General features: G+C 37.2%; 2 protein-coding genes across 3 annotated transcripts in view; one reads left to right on the top strand and one right to left on the bottom strand.

Annotated features, from left to right (window-relative positions):
• The window catches only part of TDRD9 (tudor domain containing 9), a 52,467-nt gene extending 45,573 nt beyond the window's left edge, over positions 1 to 6,894 (bottom strand). Inside the window, exons 1-2 of the mRNA XM_059475303.1 lie at positions 6,793 to 6,894; positions 143 to 240 (exon numbers count right to left, since the gene is read on the bottom strand). Of these exons, the coding sequence (XP_059331286.1) occupies positions 143 to 169 (27 nt within the window). The 5' untranslated portion in view covers positions 170 to 240; positions 6,793 to 6,894. The remainder of the gene's footprint in view (positions 1 to 142; positions 241 to 6,792) is intronic.
• An 8,952-nt stretch (positions 6,895 to 15,846) lies between these two features.
• Positions 15,847 to 18,936, top strand: RD3L (RD3 like). 2 transcript variants are annotated; one of them, XM_059475301.1, is made up of 4 exons: positions 15,847 to 16,027; positions 16,266 to 16,357; positions 17,004 to 17,309; positions 18,187 to 18,936. In XM_059475301.1, the coding sequence occupies exons 3-4, from the start codon at positions 17,011 to 17,013 to the stop codon at positions 18,482 to 18,484; spliced, it is 597 nt and encodes a 198-aa protein (XP_059331284.1). In that variant the 5' UTR covers positions 15,847 to 16,027; positions 16,266 to 16,357; positions 17,004 to 17,010; the 3' UTR covers positions 18,485 to 18,936. The 2 variants fall into 2 exon arrangements, with proteins under 2 accessions (XP_059331284.1, XP_059331285.1); XM_059475302.1 differs by having other exon boundaries at positions 15,903 to 16,027; positions 16,269 to 16,357.
• Positions 18,937 to 19,933: the final 997 nt, after the last annotated feature.

Here is a 19,933-nt window from a genome sequence, read left to right as displayed (position 1 = left end):
AAGTTTTGTACAGTGTTTAAAACAGGAACGGAAATTACCTTTCAAAACACAATAGAAACAAACTAACAAAAAAACTACCCCAAAGCCACAACAAAACATTATTTTCAGCTTTATTCTATGAGAGAAAGTAAACTGACATTACCTTTTCCCTGTGTTTGGCTGTAGGCATATCCAAATATTTACACTTACTTATTGGTAGAGAAATTGAACCACTTGATTCACACTGAGACAATGAAGTACCTAGGCACAAAAATAAACAAGAGTAACATTTCAAGAGAGAAAGGAAAAGACCAGCAGGAGATGACGATGACAGTATTTGGAAACCTAACTTCTCTAAAATGTGAACCACATTCTTTAAGTATTAATAGAATAATTTTTTTTTTTTGTTAGTAGACTGAGGAGATTTTCTGTATTTATGCAACTGCTGCTATACTGGAAGCAACTCTGAAAAACATGGCTTCTATGCTTAACCACCATCAGTGGAAAGGATGTATACAACTCTATGTTTATCTCTTAATTTAAAAAACTGGATTTTTGCAGTTTGCATTACAACTGTCAATTCTATCTGTACACCCAAGAAGTTTTTACAATACTGAAAATAATATGCCTTATTCATGCACCCATGTTGTTTCCCTTAAGTCTACTGTATTCACAGCACAAAATAACCTGTAATAATTTTACATTAATACCATTATACTTCTACCACTTGGCCATTAAAATGTGCTAAGCACCATAATGACCTTTCTGTGTGATAGTACACTCTGCAGTCTCTTGGCAGTAATCCACATCAGCACTGGGTAATACAGAACAAAAATCTTTCAGTGCCAGCCTAAGTTTCTGCTCAGAGCTCTGCAGTCAGTTTGACCATGCAGAACAAAAGAAAAGGTCTGGGGGTGCAGAAGGGGAAAACCTGAACAAGACTGTGATAAGCAACAATTCTGCAAGTTACAATTAAACAAATAGTTAAAACGCTCACAGCATAATGAAATCAAAAATAGGAATGCTTTCCATTTCAAATGGGTTTCACCAGGTATTACAGTGAAATGGATATTTACATACAGGAAATAAAACATACAGGTAATAAAACCCTATACTTCTTTTTATGTCATTTTTTTCTCGAAGAAATAGAGTAGTGACACAGAATTCTATTATTCTTTCTACAAAGGCAACCATTATTTTAAAATAAAGGCTACAGCCTAAATACTTGACTGCAGTTACAGTGCTCTTTCTTTGGAAAAGTAGTGACAATCTCACAGCAGTGAAGCAGGAGCAGGCAGAACAGCATCTTAGCTCTGTGCCATACCCCTCAATGTACTGACAAATTGTCTCAAAGTGTCAAGGAATACAAATTAAGTTATTCTAACACTAAAAAAGAAAACCCAAAAACTGGACAGCTCACTATGACAGTTTCTTAAAGCACTAAAAAGACAGTTCTTCTAAAGCCATATTCTGCAACAGGAAAAATTATTTTACCTGGACTCTAATGCAGTAGTGAAAGGTGATCACTGCTCAAGGATCTACTTAGCACCACTAAACACAAACAAAACCAGAACTTGATAGCAGTACCCCTTTAAAATACTAACTGTCCTTTTAAAAATACTTTTGGTCAAGGTTCTAAATATATTCCCCAGAAAAATGCATATATATAGCATTCTGCCACAGCAGCACTGCACAAAGGCTGCCTGGCTTCCCTCTGGCACAAACATGTCACAACTGAGACATCCATAGCTGTGTGAGATTTGACCAATGCTGGAAGAAACCTCAAGCTGCCAGGGGACAGATCCCAGCAGCAGCAGATTCCTGCTAAAGCAAAATCACTTTCCCACCTCTGTCAGGTTTTCAAAGAAGCAACTGCAATTTTGCAAAGGTAAAATGTTAAAAGAAGAAAGCAATTTTTAATAGTGCTTATAAATAAGGATGGAGGTACAAACAATTCAAAAGGTAAAATTCATATAGTAATCCCCTGTAATTCAGTACAAACCCCAGTATATTAGTAAGAAATCATTAACCTAAAATTCAACTTATGATTTTAAAAATACAAAGAAACAAACCAGAAACAGAGAAACAGCCACCAGTATTCACGTACCTGCTGAAAAACAATTTAATTAATTTCTTAAGTATAATTTTTTTTCACTGATAACACAATTTTTTTTAATATTGTTTTTTATATAACATTTCTAGGACAGCAGCATCTTGCTCTCTCCTAAGCACAGCCATCTTGAAAAAAAATTATATCAGAAGTAAATGGTGACCCAGTGTTGGCCACAATCATCACACAGAATTTAAGAACTGACACCCACACAAGCATTTAGCAGATGCTGCAAGTACTGAACACTGTATGGTTTGGGGTTTTCCTCTTCAAGACATCTCTCAAAGAGAAAGAAACATTCATTTGCTTGGGGAACTAATACTACAATACCTGTGAGACTTCTGTCTGCAGAGACAGAACAATTTTGGGCCTCAGCAAACTTGAGATGAACACTGACATGACCCAAGCAGCAATGGAAATGCCCCACCCTAACAAACTGAGGACAAACTCCATCTGAAATCTCTTATGATCCTTAGTAAAACATAAAACAAAACTGAGATGGAGAAACTGAACAACCATCTTAAAAGACCTTAACAACTTCATCTTTGTTTTTTAAACATGAAAGTTGTTCTGAACCACGAGGACCTGCTGCAGAAGAGAACATTTCAATGTACACCCCAATGAAAGGTTATTCTACTGATTTAAATAACCATTCATCTGGGGACTCTATACCATACAGTATAATTACCTTTAAATGTTTGAGCTTGCTTGAGGTTTTTCTTTTTTATTTTTTGTATCTTGTAAGTAATAAATCCCCCAATGATAACTGTCTTCAGAAAAGCTGGTCATTTCTGCCAATACAGACACATCTAAAAATCCAGCTACAGGTCTACAGAATTATCAGCAAGGGAGACAAACTTTTGCTTTTCAATTGCTTTTACTTTCTGAAAAACATTATTAGGACTGGGACAAGTGACCCAACCAGTGCACACCTGTGTCAGGCATCATGCTCTAACCTGCACCTTGGATTCTGACACAGAATGCAGGATGCTTCCAACCTGAAAACAGTAAATTGAGAAAGCAGGCAACTGCCACCCCTACTGGTTTAGGACAAACAAAATATTTCACTGTATAAGAAGCATTAATGCCAGTTCAGAATAAATAGTATTAATTTCTCTATTCGGTGTCAGTGCAAAAAGAAACAGAAAACTTGGTTATGGGAAAAATGAATTTGCCTTCTCACTTCCCTTTCAATTTTTATGAAAGTCTTGTAGAGATGACAATGACTACAACAGTGCAGTGCCCATGCAAAGAGCAATTTTTCAGTATCTCAGTATTACAGCCCATACAGCAGATGTACTCCCTCTGGTACCTGTTTCCTGAATTGAATTTGAAGATATCCTTTGACGTAAGATTAGATTTTTATATTGACCAGTTCTGGGAGAAGAGTTTGTACAGGTGTACCTTGCTATCTGCCACTAAGCAATTAAAATGAGATGCTTAAAATAAAATATACCAGAAAGTACTGGTTAGATGAATCAAATTAGATGCTCATTAAATCACTGATCATTGTTCTGCTGAGCCACAAACACACAAAGTGATTACAGTTTGCAAGGAAGTTCACAGGAAAGGAAAGCCACAGGTAACAACTGGCTCCTACACTGAGCCAAAAAGCAGAAGGACTTCCCAGAACATGGTGCTACCTCAGTCAAACTCCAAGTACACAAATGTGCTGCTGACTGATCCTTGATAAGCTTAATTCAGATCATTCCTAAGAAAACACCTGTCTGGTGAGACTTCTTTACTGCAATCCTCTTCAATTTACACTTATCTTACATACAAAAGATTTGGGTGAGGATCTGTGCTATGAATAATTTTCCTGGCATTCATCTGTTCTGAATTCACAAGACACAAGGTACTTCAAAATTCAGTTTCTTATATATCAGAAAGAGTGTCTAAATTTATTCTTCTCTGAAAGAAATTACTTCAGGTGGGACCTGGAAGGCCTCCAAAAGAGATCCATCTATAGGCATGAAAATCATGAAGACAGAGGGGAAAAAAAAAGCTGCCATCCACGAAGCTTCATGAAAATAAGCATTTTAGAAGCTTTCTGAAGTGCCAAGCTCTAGTCTGTATAGTTCAGAATTCCTGAATTTGGAAAAAAGATATTTTCTACAAGGTGAGTAAAGTGGTAAGTGTCCCATACACCCAGCTCTGGCAGGTTTCCCTCTGCACAACACCCCCTGACCTCAATGAATCCAAAATGTGTGTAGCTGGAAGAGCCAGTACCAAATGTGAAACAAGCCTGGTGGGACAGGGAAGAACTGCTAATGCTCTACTCAATTTGGGTAACAGTTATGACAAAGAATTTTCTTCTGCTTTTATTTAGTCACTTCAACTTCCTTTGCACAGCAGTATCATTTCTACCATGCTCTGCAGAAGCCAGAACTCTAAATGCAGATCCCTGATGATCTGTTTCCCCAACACAGAAGCAGATCAGGCATTTCTGTTTGCCATCTCAGTATGAAAGCATATGCTCTTTCAAAGAAATTGGAAAGCACAAGATTTAAACTCAATAGAACTTCATCAAATAACAAGGCACAAGCAGTACAAACACAAGCAGTTTCAGTAACTGCAAGATTTAAAACAGGCTATCAATTTGCACAGAAAATACTGCCTACAGTCAGAACAGCAACTCTAAGAGAAAGAAGCTGCAAAAGGGGTACCAATTCAGAACCTTCAGAAAAAAATCAGTTTCTCATTTCCATGTTGTGAAGGTTATTTCTTGATTACATTTGTATTCAACACAGCTCAACTCACAGGTTCTGGTCTAGATAAGTCTTTGATCATTTATGACAGCTCCCATGTTCTTGAGGAAAGCAAACTTTCAGATCAATATAGCTGATAGTTACAAATACATCTCAAAGCTCTTAAAATCTGAATGATGAGCACACTACATTAAAGCACTTTGAAATGCAGAACAACATACCCATTTACAAGCTATAAAATGAACAGTACAATTCTTATGCTCACTTACTGAGCTTTTTTATTCTACTATCCTAACACAGTATTTCTAAGTCTGTCTCTAAGTCAAAGTTAAGGGCAGTAGAAGCAGGATTTTCTGAGGCTTTTATGCTATTCTACATCTAGGTGGGATTTGGCAGCTCAGCCTCAGAATGCCTTAGGAATGTTCCAGTCCTGTCACTATCCAGTTTGCTTGGAGTCTGCCATGGGATCACACACTGCTGGCAGCAGAGCACTGATGAGAGCAGGCAGCCATCAACACTGCACAGAACAGCTCCTGAAGCAACTGAGAGTTCAGACAATGAGACAGACAAAGAACAGAACAGGGGGAAGGAAGGGGGAGCAAGAAACTGAGGAAAATATCTAATGCATTAATAATTAGAGATTATGTAATATGTCAATACTTTAATAATGTTTATGGCTGTTTGTCAACTAGATGCTGTTTCAGTAAGTTACAACTGGAAGGCAAGAGTTAATACTGGAAGGTGAAATTTCAAGGACAAATATTTTAGGGTAGACCAAGAGAAAAAAGGTATTTATAAAATAAAGTACCAGGACAACTACACAGAAATATTTCCTAAAAAGCCCAAGTTATAATGGCATTTCTTTCACAAAAAGAACACTGCTAGCATCAGTCCCAAAGTCATGCAGGCCACCAGTGCTGCTAAAGTTGCTAGCCTTTTATACAAGATTCTTATTTAGTAAGCAAAAGACACTGAATAAGCTATGGTATTTCCTTGCATCAATCAATACCACTGTATTATTAAAGAAACATCTACAGAACTTAATCTTACTCAACTTGTTGCTGTGTCTCCTTTGCTAGTAAAGCAAATGAAGAACTCAGGAAATGTCATTCCTGAATGGCAACACTGGAAGCTCCTTCCAGTCTCTTTATTCCCCCATTTCCAACTTTTAATACTTCCTCTCCCACAAACTTTTGCAACATCAAGGGAACAAGAGAGCATTTTGTGGTTAGGACAGTAAACAAGGTACACTACACATGGTGAGCTAAACAAATGCCCCTACTCCATCTCAGCTGATGACAAATCCCACAAGTGGCTCCATCAGCCTGAGTTCCAGAGGCCAGAGAATTTGCAGATGCACTGAAAAACAGTAATTTCTAGAAAATTTCTCAATTTGTCATATTTTGGTATGCCAGCAAAGGTATACAGAAAGTATTAAGAGAATGACAGAGAGAACAGATAAAACATAAACGTCCTTTTCTCAGGAAATCAACTGCATTAACAAATCTGGAAATTAGGAGGCACAGTAAGAGTTTGAAGCTGAGCTGCCCTGACAAGTGAGTCAGCCTCACAGTGCTTTTACCAGAGCTCCTAGGAAAGAAGTGCAATTGAAATTCTCTCTAAAGGCAGCTCAAAGCAACAATCAAGTACACAAAGAATATGAATAGAAAATGGGAAAACGGAACAAAGGCATGAATCTAATGAGTGCTATCTTGTCCTTGCAGATTCATTTTAATCCTATATCTACATTTATCAATATAACAAGCCAGATGTATGAACACTTACCTGTGCAACAGCATTACACATTGTAGTTTCCAGAAAATAAGCTGAATTTTAATACCATGCTTTATCTATAACAAACTAATGCACATAAATCAATAAACAAACAAGTACATTCAATTTAGAGAGGGAGATAGCATAAAGACAACAGGGAGAAAAAGGACAGGTATACCTGAGTTTGTAACAGGAATGAAATAATTTTAGCTCTTTTTTTACCTGGTTTATAGACAAGCTGATAATTTCCAGCTACATTCAGTTCTCGTTCCTCTCCTTGTCTGTATTTTTTAGCATATTCAGTTCCAATGTTCTGTGAGATAGGCAATCTGAAGAGGAAAGAAGTGATGAATCAGTAAGTGCTTCCTAATACAAGTCTTTGGGATCTCTGGAAATAACAGCAGTATATAGGAAGTTCTCCATGTCATGCAGGAACTACCTCAATAAACAAACTTCAGAAAAAAAATTAGTCTACACATCTAGATACTAGCCTGAGGAAAATGCCACATTGCATCTTTTTGTCTACACCCAAAAAGACTGAGCTCCCAAAAAACCATCCTGTAAGGCTTCAATCCCTAGGAATTTCTCTTCTAATGAAAGACAACAATTTCTTCTGAACAAAGATGAAATAGCTGTTTCTTCAATTATTGACACATACAATTAGGAAAATACATGTAATTCTTGCATGATTCCCTGGAGACAGGGGAAGTAGACAGGAGGAAATACAAACATCTCATTGCTTTTAAGAAAAAAATTTTGACAGTAAGCCAAGAAATGATGGTGGTCAGTGAAAAAAATTACATTCATTTGAATAATCACTGAATTTTATGGAAATCTGTTACACACAAGAAACATTAATCATGATATAAATGTAATTAAGTGAGATTTTCAGAAGTCTCTTCTACATAAACAGTGTGAAGAAATTCACATGAAATTCACTAGAGAATAAACAACATGTAAACAATGATTGTATGGTTATTAAATCACAGGTGAACTTAAACATAGAAACCTTTGTAAACACCAAAAGTGATTTTTTAAAAATAAAACAGAAACTACAGTTTTGCACATTAACTTCAACTCTGGGCCATGTGCAATCCTTACCTATGCAGCAATTCATGAAGGCACAGCAAATCTGTTTCTAAGTTTTATGAAAGAACAGTGTTGTGGAAGTGTTTATTTCTCGTCCCAAAAAATAGGCAATGCTGACACCAGAAAAAATGACACTGAAAACTACATGAGATTTTTAACATGGCACTCATCACACAGCTCTCAACAGAGGGAAATTCCCAAGATTTTGATGCCACTGCGCACTCACCTTCTTGCCAAGGCAAACTCTGCCAGCTTGGCTCTGCTACTCAGCCCAGTTCAGAACAGGACACCAAGTATTTGTCACCCAGTGCTGCCAACAAACTAGGAGATAGCTTCTGATCCAATTTTAACAATATTTTAGGCATAGAGCTACAGCAATTTCCCCCAGACCTCAAGTACTTCTTAATGCAAAGTTCAGCAGAACTGCACCCCACTGCAAAATGGCAACATGAGCAACAGCTGCCCACATCCAACTTCATCACTCAAACCCTTCTAAAACACTCCTCAAAAGGTCTGAATCTGCAAAAATATTTAGAAATATCCATACACATGGTATCTGACTGCTTGCAATGTAGGATATTCCACTGAGTGCATATTAAACACAAACAAAACCTAAAAATTCAATGATGGTAATAAAGTCAAGCATTCAGTAGCTGAAAATACCATAATGAAGCTTGGTTGAACAATCTCACTTGGGCAGCACTGTATGCACATATTACACACATTTTGACAGACAAAAGCAATTATTTTTTCTCTTCCATAAACCTGAAGCCTCACTGAATGCACTGGACACACATATTCTGAAAACAAAACCACGTTATGCATTAAATGCAACTTGTCCTTAGGTTCTCCATGAGGAGAAAAGCCATGCAGGGCAAGCGGGCAGGGCTGTCACAGAGGAGCAGGTACTGCCAGACTGTCAGAGCCTGGAGCAACAGCAAGGAAATCACCAACAGCAAACTCCCACTGAGGGGCTAAGGCTGGGAAAGGCAGGACTGTGCTCCTTGCTTGCAGTTAAACCTTGCAGATCCATCAGCATCTAAGGAGGAGCTGAAATCAGTTAAGGAACAGAGGAGGAATAGTAATAACTACATAAATAAACCAATAAACTTATTAATTATCTCTCTTGGAATTTTTAAGAGTCCAAAACAGGCTCCCAGAAATGTTCATGTATATCTGTGTGTGCGAGCTTTCAACCTTTGCCTGTACAGCTTGAGGAAAATGAGGACAGCGTGACCTCAGTCATTCCCGAGAAAAGATTAATTTTTTTTTTTTGTTTGGACAGCTGAATATTTTATTTCAAGAATTAGGTTTTCTGTCTTCACAAAACAGCACGCAGTAAATGAACCTCAGGCTACACAATGAATAAACAAGATATTTAATAGCCAGTCATTAAGAATAAACATTGTGCACTTGACGTACCAAATCAGGCTCCAGTCTTGAGGAAAATCATATGCAACTGAAAAATTACATATGGGAATATGAAATGAACAAATAAGCTTCTCTATACCATTTATTGATGTTTTAACGATGTACTTTTCTGTATTAATAAAATTAAAAGCTTACAGAATAATGGGGGGTTTCAAGCAAAATGGAAAAAAATTACTATAAAGCCCCCTAGAGCTCTCCTAAATCACCAGAATCATATATAATCCTTCCAAGTAATCATTAAGACACCATTAGCAGGGGGATCATCCTATATACCTGGATAAACAGAAAAAATTCCCTCAGGTGGAAATATAATGATTTTCAGCAAAATTTGCTGACAGCAGAAGAATAACAAGATTCAGAAATGCAAATCCATTCCAGGCTAGAAAACAGCAATGCAAATGAAGGGACTTTTCTGGATTCTACTTAAGAATCACCTGTCTGTCCCACACACCAGTTATTCCTTCCCCATTTCTATTCCTCCTGACAGTCAAAACCCACCTTCAGTACATTTTATAATGTATTTTCCTCAGGATTTCCAGAGTCCAGCCTTTTCAACTGCACATCCAAACCAGTCAAAACTCCACCAAATTAAGAAGCAGTAAAAAGCATTTTTGTGACTAACACAATCACTGAAATTTGAAGTCACCAACTGAAGGAAATGTAGGAGATTTTAAATATTCTGAGTTTTCTTCCTTGCCCCTCATTTTACAAAGTAAGTGAACCTGATTCATACCAAGGGCATACTTCATCCTCAAAAGCGGCCAGATCTCCATGGCAGAATCTGAAAATGTGTGAAATTCTGTTCACCCCAAGTGGAAGAAGGCAGACAGAATTATAAAGCACTGAGAACACAATCAATCACTGACTTCATTCAATAAGTAACTCCTGCTACATCCTCAGATTTACCCATGTAGGTGTGTACATTCCAAGACCTAACCATTTTCAGAAACACTCTCAGAAGCAGCAGACAGGACTTGGAACCTGACAAGCAGTGGCCAGCAGGACCCCTTCCATCAAGACAAAGAGGTACATGTCTCTTCTTGGAAAAGAATTAACACTGCCTTGTGAGGTAGCAGGGTTCATTGTTTACTCTTTCTTCATTCTAACAACTGTAACATTTTTCTGAAATGTGAGTGGTCTTGGTACATAAGTCCAGTCAAGCTAATTTTGAGCAATTGATTGAAACAAGGTATTTTTAAACATAAAATTAAATACAGCTGCCACTTCAGGGGAATTAATAGAAGGGAAACACAGTTTAAAACCAAAAATTGTTGACACAAACAATTGTAAATGCTTTCAAATACATTGAGGGTGCCTTTCTTTACACAAACTGAGCCAGAGAAAGGTCTTTCTTCAAGCTATAGAATGACCTCTAATAAGTCAACAAGGCATCATAACAAAGTATAATGAGTAAATATTTGTATTTGAGCACTTGAAATAATAACCAAAGCATTTTTGCATACACTTAGCTGCCAAAAATAGAATCAATTGCCCAATATCACCATAACTGTGGCAGGTAATTTGTTTGGCCCTTTCCAATGACATGCATGAACTGCAATGCCAATGCCTACAGTGAACATAGTTAACACTTCTAGAAGAAATGCTTGAAAAAAGCTTTATTAAACTAATAGACACATGCAGTCTTACTCCCTGAAAAAAAAAATTAAAATTGCTTATGCAGCATACCTAAATGTATAAAGAAAATATCCAAACATGCAATGAAATTCCAAGGGTTATGATGCTTGCTTATCCAACTTCAAAAAATATTCTATTAACCACTTAATTTTGAGGTAGAAGCTTCTACTCAAGGCCATGTAACTTCTGGAACATGTCCATCTCAGAGACAAAAATGAAACATCAAAGTCTCCTGGGATTGAGTTTTCAAAAATTCTTATAGATGTACTTTCTGCTTATTTATGTTCTGCCTCATTTAACACAAAAAATCCAGTGCACATGGGACTAGAAGTTGAACATAAAGCTAGTGTCACCCATTTCACAGATCACAAGAGAAGGACTGCCCCAAGTCATGGCTTCTGTCACGCACACAAACTACTCACCTATTTACAGATCTTTGGGGAGGGGGGAAATCACTTGAAAAAAACACTTAGCCTCATAACATACAGAACAATATCTTGCTGCACAATTTTAGTAAGATATACACAGTAGACTGTTTCAAAGCTTCTCTTCTGAAACTAAAGTAATGTGACACTTTACATAACTGAACATTTGCCATGACAGTAAATAACCTTCCACTGGGTTTACTGAAGGACATACTAAAAATTACTTTCCTTTTAACTGGAAGATGGATTTCTATACAAAAGGTTGGTTCTACCTGCAGAAGTACACTAACTTCAATTAAATCATGTACTGTCATTCAAAATCTACATTTCAGCTGCAAAAACAGACTATTAATAGAATTCAGAATAAATGTAACATATTAAAAACTAAAATACAGATTTCACAAACTCAGTACTTGTTATTTCAAGACTCTAAGAATCAGTTAGGTGTATGCTTTTTTTCCAGTAAAAGAGCTGTTCTAAAATGTAATTTGCTAGATTTAGTGATAAAGTCTCCATATTCAAGCATTTTAAAAGGCTTGCACAGCTCTTCCTCAGGTGTAATTCAGATTGCCTGTTTTAAAACCTTAACTAGCTGGGGAGGGGGAGAAAGAGGAAGCATTAAAAAAACTTCGTAAAATCCTGAAAAACTCAAATGCTAATATTTGGATTTGGATAGACTATGGAAACTCAATAACTCAGAAATATTTCACATATGTCAAACAAAAAGCTCTGCCCCTTATCCACATTTAAAATCCAAGAAACATAAAAAGCATAAATGCCAGGATAAAACAGCCCAAATCCTCCAAATTACTGTCTTCGACCCTGGGATTTTATGTCAGTAGGCTGGGCTTCAAAGAACTGGACTTTTCTAGGAGATGAGCTGCTGATGAGCTTCTCTTCCTGCATTTGGTTACCAACTTGGTAAAATCCAGATTAAACAAATCTCTGAGAAAAATAAAATGCAAGAGACTGCTCTGAATTTAGAAGAATGCTCTTGAAGATTAGTATTAAAAGCAGGACTGCCTCAATTTCAAACTGATGCCTGTAACTCCCCTGCCTGTTAGTGATGTGTCATCAGCACCAGAGACATTAATGCTACAGACAGTCCAAGTGGAAGAAATCAGCCTCAAACATTTCCTGTTTTTATTCAACTCAGCACCAGCATGCAATGATAGCTTACAGAAACTTCTGTCAGCTAACACTGCTGACAGAAAGTTATTCTGCTGCTCACTGTCACAGCAGAAGACCAAACAAGGAGCCTTACCAAGAGGCCTCTTGTGTAGGCTCATAGCAAATTTTGTCCATAATTGTTAAAAAAACAAAAGCAGTAGTCAGATGCTGTCTCAAGTGGCCAGAAGAGGTAGACTCACCATATGTCTGCTGCCCAGAACAGCCAGAGTGAGTTGTTCTGTCAATCAAAAGAAGAATACACTACCAAGCTGATTAAACCCACAGAGCAGCACTACACTTATAAATGAAAGGAAACCATCCAACCTGTTAGCTGTGGATAAATTATTTTTGAAATCTCTCTCTGCCCAGATGATGGGAGCATTGGCAACCTTCCTTTGTAACTGTTCTGGACCTGGCTGGGATAGGGGTTTTTTTCTTCATAGTTGCACTATGATGCTGTTTTAGAATTGTGACCAAATCAGTACTTCTGAAAATAAATGTTTTAGTTACTCCAGAACAGCATTTGCACAGCATCCAGGACCTTTCTGTTTCTCACTCTACATCTTCCCCTGCTCCCCATAAACAGGCTGGTGGGTGCACAAGGATTTGGGAAGGGGCACAAGCAGGAAGGCAACACACACCAGAGAGAAGCCATTTAGAGTCATGCTCAGCAACAAAAAGGGAGAAGAGTGGGGTTTCAGTTCAGTTTGCCATCTGTTGCTCAGAACTCGGCTGGGCATTGGTTTGCCCATGAGAGATGTGGGGCTGCCTCTCCATCACTTTTTTTGTCTTCTTTCTCTCTTTTTCCACTTCTTAAAACTGCTTTTATTTTGAACCCAAGCTTTTTTCTTTTCTCTTCCACTCCTCATTCCCTATTCCCTTGAGGAGGACCAGCAGGTGATCAAGGGCCTGTGTGGTGTTTAGGTGTCTACTGGGCATAATCACCAGCCCCTCACACAAAATCTGTGGCAGCAAACCACAGCATATGATTATTATCAACAGAAATGGGAAGAATTATGGAACATGCAACACCACCCCAGTGTGCTGAAAGGCTAGCTAGGTAGCAATGCTCATGATCTGCTATCAGCACTTTTGGTCAACTAAGAATTTCTCAGTGTCACATTGAGTCTCACTCACCAAGAGAGCTATACTTCTTGCTTCTTTCAACTGCTATAGTCAACAGCATCTCACATGATATACAGACATCATAAAATTTTCCAAAGACAAGAATAAGAAGCTTCTCTTCCAGCCATTCTCACCATTTATCATGCCTGGATGCTCACATCAGTGTAATATTTTGTTAAATGGAGCTGGTTTTGAACAAACTGCTCTTCAGCACCAACATCTACTCAAATTGGCTTTGTCAAAAAAAAAATTAAAAGCAATACTTCTAAGTTACATCTTAATTTTCAAGTTCTCCCTCACATTTGTGATGTCAAACAGGAGGAGACAAAAGAGGAATTCCCCAAACAGATGAGATTTAGAGTACCAGATATTTTCAGGTTGATACAGCCATGAACCATACTTCCACTCTTTCACACCAAGCCACCCACATGGCAGAACAAAACCACTCCAAAAATGAGGGTTCTTGCAAAAATGCTGGGTTTGGTTGCAGCTCTTCAATACAAACCATACCCAGAACAAACAAATCACCGTGGGTGCAAACATTACCTTAAGGAATTCTTTTAACACAACAGGTACTAACCCCACACTGACAGTCCTTTCACCTCAGACAAATAAGAACTAATAACAGACTCCCTAAATACACCCTGGAAAATCAAGAAGTAAATAGAACTGTGTATAATTTATATTCAGGGTAAAAGAAAGCAACAGAATAAAGCCACCTCATTACTACAGGAGCTGTTCTGCCACACACACCAGGGAATGCTCCTTGTTCTGACTGGGGATGCACAAAGCTGACCACTGAGACATAATTAACTAAGTTACTAATAAAGACAAACTTCACAGTGCCTTTAGGAAACAGACCCACTATCAGCCAAAGTCAAGCCAAATTTTTCACCCTGACACAGCATTTTAGATCCAGGATTACATTTAGAAACAGTGGGTAGAATTTTGACTCTCAAATTTTCCAGGATTAACCATGGGCTAGAAACTGCATAAATTACCATTCTACTTTTGAAGTCCAGTGTCCACAGCCAGCCCCACATAAGCAGCCATCTCTTCACACACCTGAACTGCATACAAAAGTAGAAGCAATAGAAATTTTCAGCTTTAATGCTCTCCTACCAATGGAAAAATACACATGATCCTCAGGATCCTACCTTGAATCTTCAATGATGCAACCAAAGATTAGGTTGAAAAATAAAAGTTGTAGGTTTCTCATTTAATGACTTTGCACACCTTCCAGTATGCATCTCTAATTTGCAAAGACATGATAATGGTTTTACACTGTACAGCAGTTTACTTGCAGATTGATACAGTGGAAAAAAGTGGTGACATGTTAACTGTGCTGTAAAGGAGGTGGCAAGGAGCATTTTAATTTTATCTGAAAATCTGTCAGGACAGTTCTGTCATCATAAACCTAGCTCCCTTCCTTTTTCATAGTACCACATTCAATGCAATGTGAAAACCTTCCAGTTGAAGAGGATTAATACTGACATTTGAATTTTTCCAATGTATAAGTAGTATCAGCTTTAATAACAGCCATACACGTCATCCTTTATGTTGCATGACATCTAGAACAAATTTAGAGAACCTTTGTTCTCCCAACTGCTCAACACACCCATGGAGGGGGAAAAGTAGGGCTGAAAAATACTTAAGAGGGGCACAGACACTGGTTAGAAGAAGGGCAAGAAGAAAGGCAGTGTTTCTTATACCATGGCTACTGCTTAGATTAATAGGAAGAGACCAGATAACTGGAACGGAAAATGGCTCCTTCAGCGACCTTTAGCGTGCACAGTGCCATCCCCGAGAATGAACCTTAAAAATGGATTTGATCAAAACATTCATCAAGGAAGCAAGGAGCAGGAAGCTGACAGCCACTTGAGAGAGAAGCAGTGTCTATGGTAAGACTTACGATTCTGGGCTTTTTAGATCAGTTTGACCTCAATTTGCATCTCCTTATCATTCTATTCCTTTAATTAGATTACAGTGTCTTTCATGGCAAACTGTAGGTGTTACAGTCTGGCTCCCTTAAACACATTTGAAATGTTAATTAAAAATGCTAACAGCTATGCACAGTAATGAAAATGTATAGAACCATGAGATTGATGAAATTCAGCTGGAAGAAACATTTAATGTAGCGACAAAATCCCGAGCAACTGTCAAATACCTCTCCTCTGTCAACACTCACTTAACAAAAGCTTTAGATGATCTTTACTAGAGAAAAACTATTCTTAGCTGTTTAAAAATGACAGCAGAACAGCCTGATCCCCCTCTAATGGGAGATAAGTCTTCCAGCATCTCAATGGCCTGAAAGTTTAGTTTGATGATAAAAGCAACATAGTTATTTTTAGCACTCTACGGGCATAAAAATACAGCTCTAAACTGTGACCTACAGCTATGCACAGCCAAGCATCACATCATACGACAGCCTTAACTTTAGCTACAAGCACGTCTGGAGTTGCTTCAGACTATCATTATTCATCTCACTACCAACAATACATTTGGATGGATTTAGCAACAAGCATTTGAAACTGTTACCATCTTTTTTCAAATTGCTGCCATCGGCAGAACTCAATTCAAAGGTAGGAGATCTTAATGGACTTGGGAGAAAGTATTTGAGAGACCATGTTAGGTTAAATGGATTACTGCTTCTCTCCAGTATGGAGGATGAAAAAGAACCTTAAAAGCAGAAAAACTTAAACTGTCATATTCAGTACAGAAAGTCATTTTTTCTGGGCACAGTTTGAGTAAATGAAAAAAAAAAAAAAAAAAGAAAATAGAAAAAAGAGAAAAGAGAAAAAAACCCTTGTTTTCTTCCAGCAGTACCAAGAACCTGCAAACGGGATATGCTAGAATAAGAGACCTTCAAGCAAATTCACCTGAAACAACACTGCTCACAGACAACTGCAAAGGTAATTTATGTTATTTTACTCTAATTTGCATGCTTCTAAGTGCATGATTTGTTACAAAGTACAAATCAGAAGTCTATTCTACCAGATTTCTGTCTCCAGATTATGTGAACAATAATTAAAATATTTTAAATAAAAATTGATACATAAGTTGTAAAACCAGATCAAGCAGAGTTTTAGCACTTTACTAATCAATTAATTTCATTTTTAAATATATGTGTAAGTTCAAATTTTTGAGGTTAGGGGGTTTGTGTTTTGTTGGGATAGAGTGTTCTTATATAGTTGGGCTTTTTGTGAGGTTTGAGGGGTTTTTTGTTAACTTGCATGATGGGATTTAGGGGTTTCCTCACTGTTTGTTTTTTAACTCATGTATACTACGGATAAAATATTAAATATTTCCAAGGCGACAGATATGTACTTTCAAATGTTGTAAATTCAACAGAGTATGTTATCACAGAAAAGAGACACGAAATATTGTAAGTGCAAGACTTGTCATATTTCATTATGGCCTGGTGATTTTGTTCAGCAAACTATTCTAATCATTAATAAAGTTTCATTCAACCATTCAGTTCCTAAGAAAGAAGTCTACAGGTAAAAAGAACTAATCAGTTAGACAGACAAGCAAAATTATTTTTTTTCCTCTCCCCAGCTTAAAAATGCCACTTTTTGGTTGGATGAAATGGTCAAAAACTGATTCCTACAAATCCACAAGATGTCCTGGATCAGAAGTAGTGACAAAAACCCTCCTGAGGGAGTTGAAATGGCACCTGAAAGAGCGTGAAAGATTAGTGCAAGAGATCGAAAATGAACAAAAAGTCCAGAAACCTGGCATGGATTACAACTGGCTCAAGAACTACCAAAACCCTCAAGCAACAATTCCAGCTACTGAGCAACGGCAGCTTGAAGTTCTGTGCTCTCAAATCCAGCCCTGCCAAACAGGAACTGTTCTGAGCAGGTAATTGTTTCGTATTTCCCTGACTCTGAGGTCTCTAGCACAACTAAGATGTTTCTCTACCTAATCAAAGTTTGTATTTGGCTCTGCTCTTCCTAAGTAGCAATGACCAGCAACTGGAGAGCATTTTTACAGTTGTTTTAGGAATTAAATCTTCACTTGAATATGTTGTACTTGAAGGAAGTTTTAAATCAGGATTTTCCTGGTCTAATCCAAACAAAGGGAAATCTCGTATGACCCTTCAATACTTCCTATTTTTCCTATTACTTATCCCCACTATTTATTAAATAGCAACCCAGTAACTAAAATACAAATAAAACAACTAATGCAATGCACCATTATGCAGAAATCCAGCCTTGCTGTCTACAATACCAGAAAGCTTCTAAAAATCTGAAAATCAGTATAAATTAAGAAAAAAAAAAATCCCTCCACACATTTTATGAAGAAAAATTCTCCTATGCCTGCATTTTAAGTACATTTTCTAGGGACTCAGAAATGACAGAACAAGTCCATTTGCCTTTTAAAGCCCAGAATATACCTAAGGGCAAAGTCAGTTTGAATCAAGTTACCCAGATGGGCCAAAGAAGAAAAAAAAATATTTAAAAAAAAAAAAAAAAAAAAAAAAAAAAAAAAAAAAAAAAAGAGCCTACCCAATTACAACTGCTTTCAATCCACAATAGCTGGAGCACATCCAGTGGATTGTTAGAGCTCTTTTCCTCTTACAATCTTCTGGGGGAAGTGAGTGGGGAAATGCGGCAGCAAGGAAAAAAATGACACTAGAACTCAAGTCATTTCCTCCTTCCCCACCCCCAAATGACCAGAGAGGAAAGAGAAAAGTTTTCAGTGCCGATGATTAGATTTCAATTTTTGTTTTGCCTAGATTTCGGGAAGTTCTGGCAGAAAATGATGTTTTACCGTGGGAAATAGTCTACATATTCAAGCAAGTTTTAAAAGATTTTCTTACCACCATTGAGAGAGAAAACCAAGCAGAGCAGCTGGTAGATGCATGGAATACAAATTGCCCTGAACATTTCAGTCTGCGTGGTGACAGCTCCAACAAGTCGGACAAAGATGAAATCCCCACGGTCTCGAGTTATGTCGACAAAAACACACAAAGCATGTTTCCCACCTTCTCCCACAGAATCTGGAATCTACCCTACTACTACCCATCAAGTTAAGTTGGTTTGTGTTACTTTCAAGAAGATATGTAGCCATCCACATTCCTTTGTTGTAATTGCCATCCAGACACACAGGAGTAAGAAATGTGACATGCTCCCCTTTTTATTCCAAGTTTAGAAATTAAAATCCTTTGTATGGTATGCAGTAACTTAAGTATCTACTCACCTTCTACCTTTATAGTTTCTTAAGAGTTGTTGTGTTTGAAGCCACCTTTTAAAAAAATGTAGAAGTTTCTGCAAAAAAATCTGAGGCAGTTTAATTATCAGCCATATAGAGCTAGAAGTATTTAAACAACAAAAAAAGATATTCTGATGAAACAGCATCAATCCACAGAGTGCTAGACAAAAACTTCTGTGTTTGTCACATAGCTTTTAGGCTCTATGGGAACTTTATACTGTGTAAAAGAAATGGCTTAATATAACATCAGTTAAATAAACTGGTAAATACTTTCTGGAGCTGAATAATTATTTCTTAACTTCAAGCATAACTGCATGTAAACACTGACAGAACTCAGCTGCATGTACTACTTCTATGGTTTTTCTCCTAACTATGCTCTGCACATGCTGAAGTATGTGAAGGACAGCTAAACAAAACCACTAAATATTTAACAGCATTTAACAACTAGCTCTCTATTCTTTAAAAAAAAATATTGAATTATTTAATTTTAAATAGCTGTTTTTCATTTGACTTGTTCTGAAACCCAAATTCTGCATTAAACCCTTAATATTTTGACCAAATCAGATGGTACGTCTCTAGAATAGCCGAGGAGCCAACAGATGATTTCCAACACATAAGGTGTTCACTCTAAATTTACACATAACAACATCTAATGTTTCTCAGCCACCATGATCTATCACTGTGGGTTCACCAAGTTTTACAAGATTAATCACATACATAGCAGTCACGGTCACAGCAGGCAATTAGAGCAGAAAATCAATGAAAACATATGCCAGAACTCAGCTGGCTACATTTCCAATTGTGCTCCCATCACTGTAACAAGTTTTTACATGTTTCATATAATGTCTTCTTCTCTGTATTTGCTTCTGATCTGTCTGCTGGATCAGAAAATATGGGCAAGACTCACGTGGCCCAATTCACAGAATACACTATTTCATAAACTAAACTGCTTCCTCTGGTATTGTCTTCAAACATACTGAAGAAGCCAATCAGATTTCATCAAGTTGGTGAAACAACTTTAAGGCATCTTATGCTCCACAGCTGTATCCTCCATTCCAGAAAAAAATTACTAATAATGCAAAATAAACTGGAGGAACAAATGGCACAATCATTTACTAAACACTTTTAAAACTTCTTTAAAATGGTTTTTAAAAGTCTTTGAAAAGCTTATTATATAGAGAATATTTCACGTAGAAAAATAAAACATAATATTCACAAAAGACAAAACAATGAGAACTCCTACATCCACGTAAAGGACAAAGACTGGAGGA

The sequence above is a fragment of the Ammospiza nelsoni genome, chromosome 6, assembly GCF_027579445.1.
Source record: "Ammospiza nelsoni isolate bAmmNel1 chromosome 6, bAmmNel1.pri, whole genome shotgun sequence".
Lineage (NCBI taxonomy): Eukaryota > Metazoa > Chordata > Aves > Passeriformes > Passerellidae > Ammospiza > Ammospiza nelsoni.
The sequence above is the reverse complement of the archived record's forward strand: the minus strand, read 5'-3'. Positions and strand labels throughout refer to the sequence as shown.

Excerpts from the sequence above, each read along its gene's own strand:
- RD3L (XM_059475301.1), top strand. The coding sequence starts at position 17,011 with ATGCCACTTTTTGGTTGGATGAAATGGTCAAAAACTGATTCCTACAAA. Across the intron at positions 17,310-18,186 it reads ACAGGAACTGTTCTGAGCAG|ATTTCGGGAAGTTCTGGCAG; the intron begins GTAATTGTTTCG and ends TGTTTTGCCTAG.